General features: G+C 43.9%; 2 protein-coding genes across 2 annotated transcripts in view; one reads left to right on the forward strand and one right to left on the reverse strand.

The window, feature by feature from the left end:
• The first annotated feature begins 3853 nt into the window (after nucleotides 1–3853).
• il34 (interleukin 34) overlaps nucleotides 3854–20487 on the forward strand; it is a 46725-nt gene continuing 30091 nt past the window's right edge. Inside the window, exons 1-2 of the mRNA XM_052061823.1 lie at nucleotides 3854–4012; nucleotides 19929–20258. Coding sequence (XP_051917783.1) covers nucleotides 20213–20258 — 46 coding nt within the window. The 5' untranslated portion in view covers nucleotides 3854–4012; nucleotides 19929–20212. The remainder of the gene's footprint in view (nucleotides 4013–19928; nucleotides 20259–20487) is intronic.
• LOC127597372 (uncharacterized) lies at nucleotides 6928–9882 on the reverse strand (the record flags this gene model as incomplete). Its single annotated transcript, XM_052060361.1, is given in 3 exon segments — nucleotides 6928–8413; nucleotides 8982–9290; nucleotides 9292–9882. Coding segments are annotated over 3 exon segments (2370 nt in total), but the record flags the coding sequence as incomplete, so codon positions are not given.

Consider the following 20487-nt stretch of genomic DNA (forward strand, 5'->3'; position numbering starts at 1 on the left):
TAATTCCATATCCCCAGAGCCAGCTTCTCTAGCCGGGGATCAGACCACCAAGGTCTCTGCCTCTGGCCACAGCCCAGCTCACATTGCACCTGACCCCGATGGCCCCTATGAACCCATGAGAAGGGGGACCCATGTGGTCCCTTTGAGCTAAGCCTCGCCGGGCCCATGGGTGCAGGGCCGGACACCAGGCGCAGCAAAGGTGTCCCCTCTGAGAAACCTGATCATAATCCCGATCATTTGAATTAGGTGTGTTGGAGGAGGGATACGTCTAAAACATGCTCGATAGGATCCCTTGAGGACTGGAATTGGACAACCCTTCCTTCCGGAAATGTTACTGGCCCTTGCTTCTTGACCACAAAGTCTGAAAATGCATTGTGCTTGAAATTAGATAATTTTACAATTCTATTATTTATCAGACTGAATTTCAGATTCAAAAACATCCAATTGTCACGAATTGAAGGCTTTCATTGCTTTTTATTCTGGACTATTTATTTCGTCTTGGAAATCTGTCTCGTCTCATTGAAACGTTGAAATTGACACATCTAGTAATGAAACTCATTTTTGTGTGACGGGTGATTAGAATACATGACTTCCTGTTGACTATCAGCGGCATTCTTAATGGTTTATATGCGTCGACTTTGCTGTTCCTTCCTGTCCTTTGACAATATTTCTATTTGAGGGCCACTGTTTTTTAAATAACCCCAAATATTTGTGCTGTTTGATGTGGCAATCATAGTAGGTGAGTCAAATGGACCATGGAAATGACGCTAGAAGGAAAATTCCCTTTTGGGTTGAACCGACCATATCTAGGTTGCTGATCGTCATGGGATTTCCCCTCTGAACTCAGCACAAACACGATGATTATAGAGTTATGCATTGCCCTAACCTGTGACAATGAGCCTAACCTGTGACATAACCCTCCTTTTAAATACTCTGAGCTAATATTGAGACAACATAATGGCACTCTTTATGGGGCAAATAAAGCTTTCTTGATGCGAACAAACAAATGGCCGGATCCCATTCAGTTTTGGATCAGCCTGCAGTCATTTGAGTACCAACAAAAAAGTAAACAATTCCTCTTTGAAAGGGAGATTCCTTCAGGTAATTTGTCTCGAAATATGTTTATTATGAGCACCACTATGCACTAAGTGGGTGGTATTGTTTTCGTTCTTTTTATTTAGGTGGTTTACCAACAATTTCCATGAAAGTTTGTGCACAGGCGGGAGGAGGCATAACTATTTTAGGGATATGAGGCAATGCTTTTCGATCTCCTTATTTAATAGCGACTACTAAAGATGATGTCACGTCATTCCCGCGCTTACTAAATGAACCGTCTGCTTCATGTTTCAAGTGGGATTAAAATCAAATGTAAAGACAACAACGGTTACTCAAAAAAACGTTGCAGATTCACGGACAATATCAGTGATCTCCCGGGCTCTCCGTCCCACCTGCACAGAATTTTATATTGGGCTTTTGACGACTTATAGGTCAGATGTGAGTGGATGAGCGTTCATACTGCAGACGCATCACAGACATGTCCGATTTATATCCACATGCGAAAGAGGCTCAGGAAGGATTTGAAAATGACGCAATTGTACGGTTCACACTGCTTGAAAATATCCGATGTGTGACCTATGGGGCAAAACGAAAAAAAAAATGGAATTGAAGTGAGATTCCACTGCTTTGCTAAACTGACGACCCGAGTTCAGAAGGGGGGTAAGTTAAAATTCTAATTTAAAGGTAACGATTTTGTGATTGTTCTTTTGTGTATCAGGCGCCCACAAATAAAATGTATTACTATGAGCCCAGTTTTACAGATTTTTTTTGCCATCTGATGACAAAGTGTGCATATCATGAAAAAAATCAGCCACGCAGATGCATACACAAAACATCCCACTTGTTCAAATCGTTTGCTAGCAATACCACAGAAATGGAGCGCCGCCGTGTGTTTGTTTTAAAAAAAGGTTGTCCCATAACCCCTTTCTTATCTTAAGTCAACAGTCTCAAACTTGGGCCTTAAACTGGACAGTGATTTCAAACTCGATCGGCAAATTGGTGCCGTTGTTAAATCCAGCTTCTTTCACCTTAGACAGCTGGCCAAAATAAAACCTCTCCTCTCACATGAACACTTTGAGACAGTAATTCATGCCTTTGTCACATCCCGGCTCGATTACTGCAATGCCCTTTACTTTGGAGTCAGCCAGTCCTCCATTAAGCGCCTTCAGCTGGTCCAGAATGCCGCTGCTCGCCTCTTGACTCGTACTCGTAAGAGGGAGCATATAACTCCTACTCTGGCATCCCTTCACTGGCTCCCCATACATTTTAGAGTTATTTTCAAGATCCTCTTATTTGTTTTCAAATCTCAGAATAATCTCGCACCACCTTATCTCTCTGAGCTCATCCGCCCCTACACACCTGCCCGGCGCCTCAGGTCTGCGGACCAGACATTATTAGAAGTACCAAGAACTAAACTGAGGCTCAGAGGGGATTGAGCCTTTTCTGTTGCTAGTCCCTCTCTCTGGAATGACCTCCCACTGAACATTCGGCAAGCCTCCTCGCTGCCTATCTTCAAAACCCTCCTCAAAACTCACTTGTATTCTTTGGCATTCGACTCAGCTTGACTTAGATTTGTTCTTGGTTTTACTGTTTGGTGCTTTCTACTGTCTTGTCTTACTGTTTATTGTGCATGTTATATTGCTCCATGCGCAGCACTTTGTATGCAGCGATGGCTGTTTGAAAGTGCTCTATAAATACAGTCGACTTGACTTTCACAGACTTAGCAATTTTTATTTCAAACACGCACGATAAATATTAAAAAAATAAGTAGAATAATAGACAAACAGAAACATTTGCAAAAGAGAAAACATTTTAATGACATACCCTTACTCGTACTGTACCTCATTATTCACAAATAAAAACCCCATGGCATTATCTGGAAAATGCTGTTTTAGGTATTTAGTCGATATTGCAAATATTTTCGAACGACTTTGAGTCAAAATGTTCTTTCCCAAATTGGCAGTTCCAGGCTTCCGGCCTTATGTTTGTGTATCATGCTTTTATTGGGGGGAAAACCCCCCCTGAGAGAACCTCTCAAGTAAATAAAGTTAGCAAATTCGTCCACCCGCAAACTTCCCACCCCCACCACCATCCCAACATATTGGTCATGCCACCCCTTAGCTCCGGGAAAGAAAAAAATCCTGGCGCCGTGCCCGGGTAAAGGAAACATTGTCAATTCCGGCGGCGTGTGTGCGGAGAAGCGATTGAGGTCTCCCTGTGGTAGCAAGCCTGCCATTAAAGACCAAAATCATCCGGTTGGACTTTCAAAGTAAAATCAACTTACTACAGTAGGTATTTCATTTGACTTGAATTACATGTTCACCCGGTGAAATTTCAAGATTTAGGTAGACAGGATCACACATATTTTAGCGCTGTTGGTTAATGCTTACGTGACAAAGCAGATGCTCAAGGATCAGGGTATGGATGTCGAACTGGTAAGATGTTGTAGTTCAGATGCTTCTATTGGGTTACATATCAGGTTACATACAATTTATACATAAAGTCTTATTCAAATAAAAATTACAATTGCTGCTTTATATTTGGAAAAAACAAGTGTTCAATTGTCAACTCTTGGATTTAATTAGAGTTCTCCTCCCAAACAAACGCCATTTAAAATATGAAATGTGTATTTTGGAAGTCCTCTGCCGTGACTGGGCTCAATACTCCTCTTAAGGCTGAACCGTGAGCAATGCGTTGATTTTAATAGCAGACCGGATGTGGGATGTGATCTCAAAACTTGACGTCTCCAGAGACAGGACAACGTGTTGCGCTCTTTTCTACTCGGCAGTCTCTGTACACGGGCATGAGCGTGGAGAGCAAGTGATGACAATCCCTTCAATGAACTCTTTGGAGGCTATTTATTGATCGGATTTTCTATCATCTCACTCAGCCAGCACTGGAGCCGGGCGCACCTGACAGAAGTGTGACGGCATTGGGGATTAAAGACCGGTAAAAGGTGCGCGTATAGGTGTTTTACGTTTAGGTTTCACTTTCGTCAGGTGAAATTGTGACTTATTTGGTATGAATGGGGTTTAAATGCGTAAACACGGTGTTGAGCATGGATTTAGCAACCACGATTTACAACATTCTCGGCAGCTGTGATGTGACCCAAGTTCAAAGTGTATAATACATATATTTGTATATTGCTTAAATACCTGCTCGACGTGATAACCAATTTCCTGATTAATTGACTGTGAAGAATAATTTGTCGAGTTGGTTGTGTGGAATTGGATATTGATTTAAATGTGTCATTTGAGACATTGGAGCGCCCTGTTTGGCTAATAGGTTGTCATTTCATTTGCTGCTGATTCTCAATTACGTTTTTTTTCACTTAGTGAAAGTGTTGAAGCATTTGGATATTGTTGTGAAAAAAGGCTATCCTAAAATAACAGATTTCAATGTGGGTAATGGAATGAAATACCTGACTAAAGTTTTTACCACACAATGTAAAAAAAAAAGGAAAATTAGGAATATAGAAAAAATCACCCCTGTGGTTGGCTGGCAAACTAATTCAGGGTGTACTGCCCAAAGGGACTTGGGATAGGCGAAAGCATGCCCGCGACCCTCTTGAGGAAAAGCAGACTAGAAAATGGATGAATGCGTGGAAAAATACTCATTTTGGTCAATCAAGAAAATGTAATGTAATGTCGTGTATTGATTCCTGATGTTGTTTTGATCATCCATCTTTTCTAACACATCATGAAAGAGCTGTCATCGTAAAATGGCTTCCTTGTTACCCCCTGCCATCACTGCTTTGTCATAAAATCATGATGGGGTAAGCATTAGCATTCCGTGCCGTTCATTTGAGTGTTCCCAAATTCAAATGAAAATGAACATATTTTTTGGGGTGAAAATGACACCATCAAGTGGCAAAACACTAAGAAGTGGTATAAAATGCTAACACTGTACTGTTATTCTTTATCATCTGACAAAATGTTCCAAGTCCCAAATTATGAGGACCTTTTCAGTACAGGTATAGCCAGCAGACTAAACTACAAACGACCAATTTTACCCTTGAATGTGGGTCAGCCAATTGACCAGCACGTCTACAATAAACCTGCGGTGTTTGCTTCGTTCGTGCGCAAGAGGGAGCGAGAGTTATGCCCAGGGACGTGCTGGGACCAAAATTTGGCCCTGGAATATTTGTCGATGGCGGTTGTTCCTCGACGGAGGATGGAGGGGCGTTTGCTGTGACGCAGTCATGTGCTGAAAAGTTATTGTTGACGGGGGGTATGTCTGTCATGTGCTGAAAGGTTGTCGTCGATGGGCCGTGGCATGGGGAGCGGGGGGCAGGGGGAGGGGGGACGTCTACTAGCAGCTTTGATGGCAAGTACTGGCCTGAAAATGCACTGCCCGTTCTGGAAAATTAACATATTTTCCCGAAATTCCTGATTGTGCCTGCCTGCTCATTGTACCCTGAGCATGGATCAGGTCCTGGATGAGAAAAGTGTTGCCATGGTGGAGAAACCTCCTTACTCACGTGACCTGGCGCCGTGTGATTTTTGTTTCTCGTTTTACCCCAAAATTCATGAGGGCCAACAAGGGGACCTCTTTTGAAACCAACATCAAGATAGCCGTGATGACGACACAGCAGAAGATCCTCGAAGAATCCTTTCAGGAGTGCATGGAGGCATGATCTAGAAAGCTAGGAAGTGTTGCTGTCAGAATATGAAATGCATCTATTGTGACACCGCTCCTGGAATGACTTTTTCAGATTAGGCTGGAACATGTTTGGAATGGTGCTTGAGTTTCTTCCTTATCTTAATCATTTCCTACTTTCCTGCGTCATTTCCAAACAAAAGAAAACTTAAAATGTATGAATCATGTTTGAATGTTTGAATGTATCACTGTGTGTGATTAAACCATCAACAGTCATTTGATGATTCATTGAGCAACAGGCTCATTACCACATCTTACTCTCGCTCTCCTTTTCAACCTAGCAGGGAGTCATTAGTCATGTTAACACTGAGATTCAGGAATGTCAGTGTGGAAATGACACCTCAAGAATGCTACTTTGTTGTTTTATAAGCCGTCGAGTTGCATTATCCTTGTATCGTAATTGCAGGAAAGGTGGCACTGGAGACCGCTGATATTCTACTTTCTTCACGGTCTCCTTTTTACAAGACATAGGCATGGTGAAATCAACTGAATTAGGTGGCACATGGAAAAATGATTCATTACCTTTTAACTTTGGGCTTTTAACAGCAAAAGGTGTTCTTTGCATTTAAGCCATCCCCAAGAACAAGTGGTCTGTCATCTAATGTGTCAGCACCTTGGGCAATGGAATGGAACTGACAACTTGCCATATCACTTTGGAGCAATTGAAGGGAAAATCTGTGCTTTGAAGATGCAAAATCCACAAGCAAAGGTTGCCCTAAAGTCAGGTCTTCAAGTCAGTCACGCTGGAGGCAAACAGGGCACCTTCTTGCTGTGAGCCAAAAATGATGACCAGTCTGCCATCATCCAGGCATCCATTTGTAGATTTATCTTGTTCGGGGTCGAGGGTGAGCCGCAGCCGACCCCTTTTGACTGCACCCTGAATTGGCCACCAGTCCATCACAAGGCCCATACGTAGCCCATCCACACTCAGACCGTCAATGAGCGGGACCTGAATCCATGTTGCCGGCACGGAGGTCAGACGAGTGAAGCACTACGCCATCAGTGAGCAGTGGGCCACTATGTTGCCAAAATGAGAACGTATTGGATTGGTAAATAGTCGGTACTCGAAATGAAATCAAAATAATAATAATAATAATACATTTTATTTGAAAGCGCTTTTCATCACACTCAAAGACACTTTAAACACAGGATAAAAATGTGCATTTAAAACAAGCATACATAATTTACAAAGCACATTTAGATGAACAAAAGAAAAATGGGTAAAAGATTAAAAGGTATTAAAAGCATAGCGGAACAGGTGAGTTTTTAGGGATGATTTGAAGGATTGGAGGTCAGTACAGTTGCGGATGTGTTGTGGTAGAGCGTTCCAGAGGGTGGGGGCGGCGACAGAGAAGGCTCGGTCCCCCCAGGTTTTGAGCTTGGTCACAGGGATGGCGAGGAGTTTTGTGTTTGAGGAGCGGAGATTGCGGGAAGGAGTGTATTGGTAAAGAAGGTCGGAAAGATAGGAGGGGGCCTGATTGTGAAGGGCTTTATAGGTGAGTAGGAGCAGTTTAAATTGAATACGCTGGGGAACGGGGAGCCAGTGGAGGTTTTTAAGGACGGGGGTGATGTGATCACGAGTGCGGGTGTGGGTGAGTAGGCGGGCGGTGGCATTCTGGATGTACTGTAGTTTATTGAGGAGTTTGGAGGTTGTACCATAGAGAATGCTATTGCAGTAGTCAAGGCGGGAGGTGATGAAGGCGTGGATGAGGGTTTGAGCAGCGTTGAAAGAAAGTGATGGGCGGAGACCAGAAATGTTTTTGAGGTGGAAGAAAGCAGTTTTGGTGGTTTGGGCGATGTGTTGATCGAAAGAGAGGTTATTATCAAAAAGGACACCGAGGTTGCGACAGTGAGAGGAGGGGGACTGGGTGAAGTTATCTATAGTGAGGGTAAAGTTGGTGGTTGTTTGGGTGAGGGACCGAGGACCGATTACAAGCAGTTGAGATTTAGTACAGTTAAGAGTGAGAAAGTTTGTTTGCAACCAGGATTTGAAATCTGAAAGACAGTTAGACAGGGTGGAGTGGATTGTTGGGGTAAATGATTTGGTGGATTTGTACAATTGGACATCATCAGCGTAGCGGTGGAACTGGAGACCATGATGACGTATGATTTGGCCGAGGGGTAAAAGATAGAGAATGAAGAGAAGAGGACTAAGCACAGAACCATGGGGGACACCTTGGGACAGTGGAGCAGTGTAGGAAGAGCAGTTGTTTATGTGTATGAATTGTTTCCTGTCTGTGAGATATGAGTGTAGCCAGGTAAGGGCTTTGTCGGTGATGTTTAGGGATTGTAGGCGAGAGAGTAGGATGGAATGGTTGATGGTTTCAAAGGCATCTGTAAGGTCAAGAAGGATGAGGATGGAGAGTAGGCCGGAGTCAGAGGCGAGGAGGAGGTCATTGGTGATTTTAAGGAGGGCTGTTTCAGTGCTGTGTTGTGTGCGGAATCCAGATTGAAATTGTTCAAAAAGTTGGTTGTTGTTTAGGTAGGTTTTAATTTGAGATGTGACGGCACGTTCTATGACTTTAGACAGAAAGGGGAGGTTGGAGATGGGTCGAAAGTTGCTCATGATGTCAGGGTTGAGTCCGGGTTTTTTGATGATGGGGGTTACGGCAGCCAGTTTGAGTGAGGAGGGGACATAGGCAAAGTTGAGGGAGGAGTTGACAATGTTCATGACGAGGTGGGAGATGGTGGGAAAGCAGTGCTTGAGGGGGGGACAGGTGAGGTGGTGAGTGAACTGTAGAGGATGTCGATTTTGGATTGAAAGTGGGATAGGAATAAATTGCATTTGTCAACGGTGAAAGAGGTTGAAATATTGTCGCTGGGTTTGAGGAGTTTGTTGACGGTGGAGAAGAGAGCCTTTTGGTTGTTGGAGTCGGTGTGGATAAGGTTGGAGTAGTAGGTGGAACGGCTGGAGTTGAGTGCGGTCTTGTATAACTGAAGGTGATCCGTGTAGGCGAGGAGATGAACAGTTAAACCAGATTTTTTTATAGAGTCTTTCTAGCTGGCGTTTTCGGGTTTTAAGTTTGCGGAGTTCTGGGGTGTATCGGGGGGCTGAGTGAGTGAAGGAGACAGATTTGGTTTTGATGGGGACGAGTTGGTTAAGACAGGAGGAGAGAGTGCTGTTGTAGTAGTTGATGAGAACAGTGGGGTCATGGGACAGTGGAGGAGGTAGTATGGACAAGTGGTTGAGGACGGATGTAGAGAAGTCAGTTGGGGAAACGGATTTGAGGTTTCTGAATGATATGGTGCGCTTTACCTTGGAAATGGGGGTAGGGAGGTGGAGGTCCATAGTGATAGCCAGGTGAATCGGAAATGTTAAGGTTGGTGCTAGAGAGTTTTTCAATGGTGAGACTGGTGGAATAGACCAAATCCAGAGTGTGACCGTGGGTGTGGGTGGGGAAGTTGACATGTTGAGTGAAGTTAAGGCAGTCCAAAAGGTCAAGAAATTCAGAGGCATGTTTGCAGTTGGTGTTGTCGATGTGGAAGTTAAAGTCGCCAAGGAGCAGAGTGAAAGGTGAGATAGGTGAAAGCTGTGTGACAAAATCTGAGAAGTCTGATAAAAAATGATGGGTTGAATTTTGGGGGACGGTAAATGACAGCAATGACCAGGGGGGCGGGACCAGGGAATTTGAAGGTGATGTGTTCAAAGGACTCAGTGGGTGAGGTGGAAATAGTGCTGATTTTAAACTCTATTTTATGGACTAATGCCACCCCACCACCTCGGCCGGTGAGGCGGGGCTTGTCGATGTAGGTGTAACCAGGTGGGGTGGCTTGGTTGAGTGAGAAGTAGTCCAGGTGTTTGTGCCAGGTTTCGGTGATAAAGAGGAAATCCAGGTTATTGTCAGTTATGAATTCGTGTAAGACGAGTGCTTTGTTGTTGAGTGAGCGGGTGTTAAATCGAGCCAGTTTGAGGATTTTGTGGTGTGTGGGTGACAGTGTGGATTGGGGGAGTGGGCGGAGGTTGGTATTTGATATTTTAAAATATTTTCTCTTGTTATCATAGTAGTAAGGGTGTCTTGCTGTGATGATGGATTGAATGGGGTAGAGGGCAGCAGGATCAGGATGAGACGGTGACAACTGGGGCCTGTAGAGGGGACTATGGCAAGCTGAAGTGCCGGGTGTTGGTAAAGTGGAGGAAGGGGAAGGTGCAGGTGTGTGATTTGTGATTAGTCAGCTTGTGGAGTGGTGGACAGCATGCTGGACATTTGCTGCCATTATTCTGCTGCCTAATTTGTTGGGGTGAAAACCGTCCGCCTTTAAAAGGGATGGACGGCGCCAAAATATATCAAAATTGTCAATGAAGCCCACATTATGTGTCCTGCAGGCAGTTTGGAGCCAGGTGTGGAGGCTAAGAATGCGGCTGAAAATGCCCATGCCACGGTGCGGAGAGAGTGGGCCGCTAATGAAAATTGGATTTCCCGGTCGAGTTAAGGAACTGAAGAAGTTTGTTGAAGTGACCTTTGGTGATTTCTGACTGCCGGTGGGATGCATCAACGCAGCCTACATGTACAATAATTCGATGGACAGATGGTGGGAGTGGATGAAGCAGACTGGGGAGTTTTGCGAGGATGATGGGAACAGTGGCTCCGGGGAAGCAGTGTGTTGTTGCGTTGAAGAATCGGAGGTTTCGCGTTATGGAGTCACCAACAATCAGGGTGGTCGGAGGAAAAAGGGGGCGAAGTGGACAGGCAGGGGTGAGTGAAGGGAGAGTGGATCCTGGCGCAGGTTCAGTCTGTGGCGGTGAAGTGAAGGGGGAAGTGCGCGGGAGCAGACCAGGGACAGTGTGCTGCGGGGCCGGAGTGAACTGCGGTGAGCAATGGAGGAGAAAGGGTGGACAGGATTTTCTGACACAGGTTCGTGGGGGGTGGAGCTGGACATGAACCTGGGTTTGGCACCCAGTCGTGCCCAGGTGTCATCTGGATCGACGAGTGGCAGGGAGTCTTCGGGTGCGGGATCAGGAGTGGTGATCTTGTCAACTGTGGGAGAAGCAGGTTTGGCGGCAGCAGCTGTGTTGGTGAAAGATGGCAATCTGGTTGTCCAGGACCGAAGATGATTGTGTCCATCTGCAGCTCAGCATCTCGGATATGGTGAAGTGTGGAGATTCTCTGCTCCAGTTCAGCAATGTTTTTGGCAAGGCGGATGCAGCTGCTGCAGCCAGACGGAGAGGCAAGAGGAGGCAGGCGTAGAGTATGGTGTAGGTCGACTGGTGTTTTAGCTAGCAGTGGGTGGTCTGGCTTGCAGCGAGTGGTTTGGCTAGCAGCGGGTGGTTTGGCTAGCAGCAGGTTTAGCATGCAGCAGATCGTTTGGCGAGCAATATGTCGTTTGGCTTCCACCGTTGAGCGAGTTGGTTCGTGCTCTCTCTCGCCGTTCGTCGTCGTTCGGTGGCTCGCTAGCTGGTGCTCTCCCTCGCCGATTCGCCGTCGCCCGGTAGCTCTCGCCGTTCGGTGGCTCGCTAGCTGGTGCTCTCTCTCGCCGTTCGCCGTCGTTCGGTGGCTCGCTAGCTGGTGCTGTGGCTCGCTAGCTGGTATCTAAATTTTAAAGAATATAAAATAATAAAAATAATTACAGAATTAAGGCGGCACGGTGGTCGCCTGGCCCGAACGTCCACCTCACAGTGCAGAGGTGATGGGATTAATTCCGCGCTCTGGCCTTCATACATTGCCTGCGTGCGTGGGTTTTCTCCAGGTACTCTGGTTTCTTCCCACATTCAAAAAACATGCATGGCAGGTTAACGACCCTCATGAGGATAAGCTGATTCAAAAATGGATGGATGTATTGTATAACTGAAAAAAAAATCAATTAGATACATTTTTCCCCACTCTGTGCAGGAGATAGAGACCGAGCCAGGCTGCGAATAAACTGCCTTTAAGTAATTGACAGCCATCATAATTGAAATGGAAAAAAAAAAGTTTTTTTTAAACCCAAACCATTCCTCAACAAGCATAGAATTACTGCATATTAATAGTTGCCGAACCACAGGTATGCGGGTGTTTGCTCTACAGTACTGTACTACAAACTATTTCCACAAGAAAGATTAACATGCTGAACATGTTCACCATTTCCTGTAGACAAGAAAAACTATTTGCAACCATTAAAACTGTTGGCAAACAAATTTGTGACTGTTTGCGACCTTGAATGAACTTTGTAACCCTTTCCAAAGTGAGCAACGTCAATTGCATTATTTATCATCTATTTTCATATGAACGTATATTATAATTAGGACTTTAATACTGCACTAGCGTAGATTACTGATGCTAAGCTTTGACTTGAATACAAATTTGGGTTACATCTCCAATGCAGGGCCAGTCAAATATTTAACATGCGTTCCAGGTCGGACTTGTGCTCTATTAAGAAAAGAACATTATTTGCCTGCATCAGGAATGTTATTACATGGTGTGTAAACACAACTTTCAGCCAGTGCCATTTAAACAGCCTCTCACCTGAAATATGATATTGGCATTTTGATGTCATAATAATCTTTTAAGAGGTACCAAACGCCACCAGTTAATATGCACGTTCACCGAACCCTTCATGAGTAAAACATTTTTTAAATGTCTTTTTTTTTTTTTTTACAAATTTAAGAGATTTTAAAAAACAATACATTTATTAAAAACTGAAAAAAATACATAAAACCTCAAGGGATAAGTGTACTTTTTAAAAAATTGTACGACAGTCACACATGGACTACGAAGCGAACTACATTTCCCACAGCACTGATTGGACAAGCAATGTCATGTGATCATCTGCAGCCAGTGATGGCTGAGTGGGCGTGTCATAACTAATTGACATGTTGAGTCGGGTGTCTTGCCCTCCATGGCAGAGGCTCCGTTGAACCCCTGAGACCAACTCACCGAACCCCGTGGGTTCCATCGAACCCAGGTTAAGAACCACTGATCTCGACTATTAAACCTTCTACGGTCTGCCGCTTTTGTTTGCTAAAAAAAAAATGTGTTGGTTGTTATTTTAAAAAAATGATGACCAATTTCCAGAAGACTGTTGCCTATGGATGACAGATTTGCGACTCCGTTAACTGATGATTATATTTCTTTATGAAGAAGCAGGAATTTATTTTGACGGCTCACGGTTTAAATCGATTTTTATTGGGGCCAGTCAGGGCAGTCACTCATTACAACTGGCCGCAGTTTGGAAATTTGCTTGCTGTGTTTGGCAGTCGGCATCCACTTTCCAATGCCAACATCCGCCGACAAGAATGGAGTGGTACAATTTTGCTCGCTGCGTCATCTTCGTTCAATCGAGGAGACTAGTTAAGGTTCCATTTCCACCGTGGCAGTCACGGCAGCCCCGTGTGCGTGTGTAGTGGGATTTTGACAACCCCCCCCCCCCCCAACCCCCATATTTAAGTCCTGCAAAATTTTATTTCTGCCTATCACGCCGTCTCTGAATGGCCGTGTTGGGAACGGGGCTGCCTGAGTCCCGGAGGATCAAAGGGCCACTTTGCGTCCGGCTGCGGTCTACCACGGATGTCGGTTTATTGCCTCCATAACTACAATGTTCGGATGGGTTTCCTTACGTTTTTTCCCATTCTGTTCTCTGGAACATGGACACCAGGCATTTTGGGAGTGCTTTTGTTGTGCCAACAGAGTCGAATGAATCTCATGGCACGGCTCCAGTATATGGTGCCCGCATGCCCCTGTACGTGTCATGTACAGTACTTTGCTGCACAATAATTGTTTTGTCATATTAGCTTTTGGCAAATATTGTTACAAATCCTTCTCATCTCAAAATATGTAAAAGAGACTGCTATTTACATCTCTCTCTCTCTCTCTCTCTCTCACACACACACGGACACACATGCACATACATTTGTGAGTGTAAAAAAAAAATTGGGCCACCTGCATTCATTCCGCCTTACGAGGGCCGACTGGATTTTGTTTTTGCACCGTGACTGTCGTGGCGAATTTGTTTTGACAATTTAAATATCAACCATGAATCCACAGCAATCATGACCTGTAATGTATGTCCAAAAATAAATTACTTATGTATACAGTCAATCAGTGCTTTTGATGTTTGCCCACACTGTGTGAGCTTTATGCTCAACACACAAGTCGGCATTTCCTGTAGGCTATTAGACATGACACTTGCCTTTAAAAATGTCCATTTGGAGAACATAAAATGTTGGATTGCTCTTCCATTTTGAAGCGCTGCATTCATAATGTCCTGTTTTTCTCGAGCAAACCAGATCACAGCGGCGTGCCCTTCCATGATCCATCTGTTGTTGTTGTGAATAGTGTTGAAAATTACCCAGACTAATCAATCTAAACACATCAAAAGCTGAGAAAATCGGGAGTACTGGAACATCAAACTCAGATGGAATAATCATGAAACCGTTAGCTAACCAGTTAATTCACCTGTGGGCCAACAGAACTGCGTCATTGCGTTGATCTAAATATAATAGCAAAGATGTCAAACAGGAAAACGTTTCGCCCTCATTTCGGACCAATGGACTCCATGTACGGCAGCTCGTTACCCATTTCTGGTAGGAAGATTTGGAGACGCTTGTTTCAAGTTTCCGGAACACCATCGTGAAGAAAAATAACCTCATGTGGGTTTTTATAAAAAGTATATTGTGTAGCTTGGAGCTAGTGCTTTTTAATGGGAAAATGTCATCTGAGGTTTGAAAGACGAAGCAATTGCTCCTCCTAGCCAACTCTGTGGCATGCCGGCTTTCTGTTGTTGTTGAGAGAACGTCTATAAATTTGGCAAGACAGTTTATCTATTGGGGGCGGCCCGGTAGTCCAGTGGTTAGCACGTGGGCTTCACAGTGCAGAGGTACTGGGTTCGATTCCAGCTCCGGCCTCCCTGTGTGGAGTTTGCATGTTCTCCCCGGGCCTGCGTGGGTTTTCTCCGGGTGCTCCGGTTTCCTCCCACATTCCAAAAACATGCATGGCAGGCTTATTGGACGCTCTAAATTGTCCCTAGGTGTGAGTGTGAGCGTGGATGGTTGTTCGTCTCTGTGTGCCCTGCGATTGGCTGGCAACCGGTTCAGGGTGTCCCCCGCCTACTGCCCGGAGACAGCTGGGATAGGCTCCAGCACCCCCCGCGACCCTAGTGAGGATCAAGCGGTTAGGAAGATGAATGAATGAATGAATGAATGAGTTTATCTATTGCAAAATTGGACTATTTCTCAGTGGCTAGATATTTGGACAGTTTGATTGTTTTGTAGCTTTGCCACCTTTAAATGTTAAGAAAATAATAAAAGCAATATTTCTCACCAGATCATCTCAAAATCATGTGATCACCCCCCAATTTTCAATCACATGATCAGATCGGGACATCCTTCGTTAAAACCAGTGGCGTTTCTAGGCATAAATCTCTACTGGGGCACAGGCCCCCTACTATAGTTGTCCTCAACCACAGGTCTGCGGCCTGGACATATTCAGTAGCAGAGCATATATGCCCCAATTGTACGTGATCACCAGGGTTAATATTCAAGTAATGTACTGGTAATTTGAATACTTTGATTCCTTTTGGATTGCTCCCTATCAAATATGCTTATAAAAATCAACACCAAAAAAAAGCAACCAAAAAAAAATCTATATGAGATATATTTTTAGATATTTGTCTTGTCTTTTCTGTCCTAGGGGGGTTTCATATGCATGGTTTTTGGAATGTTGGAAGAAGCCTGAGCATCTGCAATTTAAATCAAAAGCACATAAACTGTGAAGGAAACGTGCTAACCACTTGTGCACCATGCTGCAAAGACGGACGGAGGAATAGATGGATAAGTAGATGGATTGCAGGATAGATGTTTGGAAGGTGAGACGACCACGTGAAACAATGGCAGTTTTCAAAGTGTCCATGAAGGCAACACCTCACTTATATAAATAAATAAATAGATCAATAGATTCCACTTGAAACAATCGGTGGGTGCATAAGGGAAGATTTTTATGAATGCTCTTGAATGCAACATGTTTTTGATGGACATCGAATGAGGGAAATTAGTTTCACTAGCTTGATAAAGTTTTTCAAACCTGACCACATGACCAATGTTTGTTCCAAGTGAAAGGTAAAAAAGGACAAGTGAGCTTCAATCTCCCATTTCATACACACCCGCACACACACACACACACAAATACACACGTGTGCACAATCACATGTTTGTAACTTTGATACTGTGATATGTGATGTGTCCACAGCGAATAAAAATGCCCCCCCCCCCCCCCCCCCCCCGCGGGACGACAAATTTAACAGATGCGATTGATATGGCATTTAAATAATAAAGCTGTGGGTGATTCATGATGGGAATTAGTTAAGTATTTACTTAGAAGTTGCGGCCATTGTGTTAGCCCCATGAGCTCCTCATATCGTAACAAACAATCCGTATGAGTTCAACAGCTTGAACGTATCTTAATAAATGTCATTGACAATGAATTAACAAATCCTCCAGCGAATATGATGCAAAAAAGATACTTTCTCATTCAGGCCGCTTCTATCCTGCCTGGAGGAACTCAAAACCTGGATGGCACACATTTTCTTGAATTTCAATGAAAATAAGACAGAGGTGATATTGTTTGGTCCCAGTGGCCCTTGTACATCCCATCCTGTAGACTTGGGCCCCCTGTTGCCTTATCTTTAGTCATTAGTCTCAAACTTGGGCCTTAAACTGGACAGTGATTTCAAACTCGATCGGCAAATTGGTGCCATTGTTAAATCCAGCTTCTTTCACCTTAGACAGATGGCCAAAATAAAACCTTTCCTCTCACATGAACACTTTGAGACAGTAATTCATGCCTTTGTCACATCCCGGCTCGATTACTGCAATGCCCTTTACTTTGGAGTCAGCCAGTCCTCCATTAAGCGCCTTCAGCTAGTCCAGAATACCGCTGCCCGCCTCTTGACTGGTACTTGTAAGAGGGAGCACATAACTCCTACTCTGGCATCCCTTCACTGGCTCCCCATTCATTTTAGCGTTATTTTCAAGATCCTCCTCTTTGTTTTCAGATCTCTGAATAATCTCGCGCCACCTTACCTCTCTGAGCTCATCCGCCCATACACAGTGACCTGTCTCATTTACGTAATCTTTGGCCAAGAAAAGCAGTTATCCACTTAACTCAGGGAAATTGGCCAATCAATTAAGAGTGGGTGATCGGGGACTCGACTGCGCCATCTCACTTCCTGCATTACAAATGTAATCCTGTAAAATAATCCACATTTTAAAATTTTTTCCTGTAATCTGATTCTATATATTTTTTCTGGAACGGAATACATCCATCCATATCTGAACCGCTTCCCCTCTCGAGGGTCGCGGGCGTGCTGGAGCCTATCCCAGCCGTCTTGGGGCAGTAGTAACCCCCCAAGCCCCCCACTCCCGAACTGGTTGCCAGCCAATTGGCAGTGCACTTATAGACAACCAACCGTTCACACTCTCAATCACCAGTCAACCACTGTGGCGCCTAACCTTTTCGTATTCAGATACCCCACTGAAAATGCTATTGAATAATCGGGTATTCAGATAAAAATAAAAAATGTATAAATTAATAATAAATATCAACTGCACCACACTATTTTCCTCTTTTGAAAAATGAGTAAGATTTTAGATAAATTGCTACGCATTTTTAAAAGAAATGTCATTGAATCAATCAACAAACAGTCCAACATTTTATTATTAATTGGCAAAGTTTTTTAGCATGTTCATATCAATTCAGTAAATCAATAATCATTTACAAATGTAATTTCCATATTTAAACAACTCTCTCCCCCATAGATATCGGTATATATAAGTGACGTCTGAACCACAGTAGCGATTTTGCAGGTCAAGTCAAGTCAACAGTATTTATAGAGCACTTTCAAACAGCCATCGCTGCATACAAAGTGCTGTACATGGAGCGATTTAACATGCACAATAAACAGTAAGACAAATCTGTAATAAAGGCGGTAGAAAGCACCAAGCAGTAAAATCAAGAACAAATCTAAGTCATGCTGAGTCGAACGCCAAAGAAGACAAGTGAGTTTTGAGGAGGGCTTTAAAGATGGGCAGCGAGGAGGCTTGCTGAATGTTCAGTGGGAGGTCATTCCAGAGAGAGGCACCAGCAACAGAAAAGGCTCGATCCCCTCTGAGCCTCAGTTTAGTTCTTGATACTTCTAACAAAGACTGGTCCACAGACCTGAGGCAGGTGTGTAGGAGAGGTAAGGTGGCGCGAGATTATTCAGAGATTTGAAAACAAAGAGGAGGATCTTGAAAATAACTCTAAAATAAATGCGGAGCCAGTGAAGGGATGCCAGAGTAGGAGTTATGTGCTCCCTATTACGAGTACCAGTCAAGAGGCGAGCAGCGGCATTCTGGACCAGCTGAAGGCGCTTAATGGAGGACTGGCTGACTCCAAAGTAAAGGGCATTGCAGTAATCGAGCCGGGATGTGACAAAGGCATGTGAGAACTACGGTGAGCCTTGTTTGTGAAAAAATATCAGTAGGAACGGCAACTGTGTTAGACTGTCAGCATCAAGGTTTGCCGAGTCATTGAGGTCAATCAAAATTGCCTTTGAAAAGAAATCCAGCGGCTAACGCTGGAGCCACTGCTAAGCTGGCAACAGGGGGTGTACAATACACTCTCAGTTTTTTAGCACCATTAATTCACGATTGAACGTTATTTCAGGACATATACGTCTGGGATCACCAACATGGCGCCCGTGGCCACCAGGTCGCTCTGAAGGACCTTATCAGTATCCTACGGGCATGTTCCAAAAATATTAGCATTAGCGGAGGAGGGTAGGGGAAGGGAGCGTCCGCAGCAAGCAGGTCGCAAATTAATTAATGTTGGGAACATTGGGTGGATGCGACATATTAAAACTTCGCATTCCCATTCCGAGGGCCAGACGGCACCTCATACTGGGGTCCAGCTCTTGAAAACTGGGGCATGTGACCCAGTAAAAGTGGTCCAGTGACCAGTGTTCTAAATTAACTTTTTTGAATACCAATGTGGCTGGTGACTGAAGTTCACAGCCGATCAGAATATCCACTCGTCATTTTTTTTTCTTTTTAAACTTCAGCTCTGCTCTTGTCATCCGCCAATACTGTACCTTTCTTGCGCTGGTCGCCTTTCACTTTTTCACCAAAAATTTGTCATGTTTTTTTTTGAATACCGGAATTAATATAAAATGGGTTAACTTTGATTTATAATTTATAGATTTATTTATTTTTTTACTTTAACTGCAGTGCTTTCTTTTGAAAAGACTCATGGAAATAAATTCAGACATGAGTGGAAATGAGTATCCACTACATCAGGGGTGCCCATTAGGTAGATCCTGATCTACCAGTAGATCTAAGACGGGTCCCAAGTAGATCCGAGGAGTGTCGAGGAGAAAAAAACAAAAAAACAACCATTTGTGTGTCGTTGTACATGTTAGTAATATATATGTTTTGTGTTAATGTATGCTGCACCCTAATCATCCTATCAGTCTCATTTTCACCAAAAAATGTTTTAAAAATAAAATAAAGCAGGTAAATCTTGAATTTACAGTGGGGCGTGATTACGTCACTGGAAGTTGTTTGCGCTCAGCAGTCTGCAATTGCAGCTTGTAATAAGAGCTGTTGCGCTCTATCTTTTATCATCATTATTCTCATTCAAAGTTTGCTTCGTGTACAATTCACCGAGGGCACGAGCAAAGAATAGGAATCTCGGAGGGCCCAGGGAAGTACTTTAAAACTGTACGTGTGAGCTACGATAGTTAACAGGTTGAAAAAGTGCATTGCATGCCTCCGTTTCAGGCTGTTTCTCATCAGGGCGTGCATGTGTGCGTGTGTGTGCACGCGCGTGCCCGTAAGGGTAGATCCCGGGAGGTTAGTTGATCGAAAAGTAGATCTTCGGTCCAAAAAGTTTGGGCACCCCTGCACTACATGATGTGCTGCCCTGCCTTGTGGCAGCAATTTTGCAACCCAGTTCAGATTAACAGCAGGTACAGTTTGTGTTTACAATATGTCTACTGTGGACACACACGTTTGCTTGCTTGGGATAGAAAATACTGTACAAATGCAAACGTTATTGCGATTTACATGTTGGTTGTTTGAGGACACTCACCAGTGCAATTAAATGAAATAATTAAAATGATTCCCAGTAGCAGAATGTGACTGAAATTGGATTCATTTTCTTGCAGAATTCATGCGGATTATAAATATCTGCAATTATTCCGTGTGTTCACTGTGATTATTTGCATGTTGTCTGTTTCCTAATCGCATTTTCTGTTTTTGTTTTCAGATATTCCGCAACAAAGGAAGCACGGGGAGACAAACCAAAATGAGTTGCCGCTATTAGCATGTACCAGAATTGCACTGGAGACTTGATGTCCGACCACTCATGTTTGGCACCCTGAACATTCCCTGAAGAGGCCCGGGACGCAGCAGTGTGCCCGACTTGCCCTGCATGCGTGGACACATATACATATGCGTATATTTATATTTGTGCTATAAACATATTGACACACGCACATTGCGCTGAATTCAAAGCAGAGTGCTTTGAGCTGAGGAATTAAAACCAAGAGTATGGTCCAACAGTCCACCTCAATCCTACTGCTGGGAGCCCTTTTCGGTAAGACGCATGAGAAAACTCCTAATAAGATTACCGGTAGCTTGTGTTTTGACAGAAATGAGAATGATGTTTAATGCTTGAGAGAGATTCGATTCTGTATATGATGTTATGCGATATGATGACAAAGGCTACATCACAGGAGGGGAAGGGTCGTTTATACTCACAAATTAACCTTTTTGGTATCCCCTATAATGACGTTGACATTTTGTGGAACAGTTTGGTCTGGAGC

The sequence above is a fragment of the Hippocampus zosterae genome, chromosome 3 (assembly GCF_025434085.1).
Source record: "Hippocampus zosterae strain Florida chromosome 3, ASM2543408v3, whole genome shotgun sequence".
In the NCBI taxonomy this organism is placed as follows: Eukaryota; Metazoa; Chordata; class Actinopteri; order Syngnathiformes; family Syngnathidae; genus Hippocampus; species Hippocampus zosterae.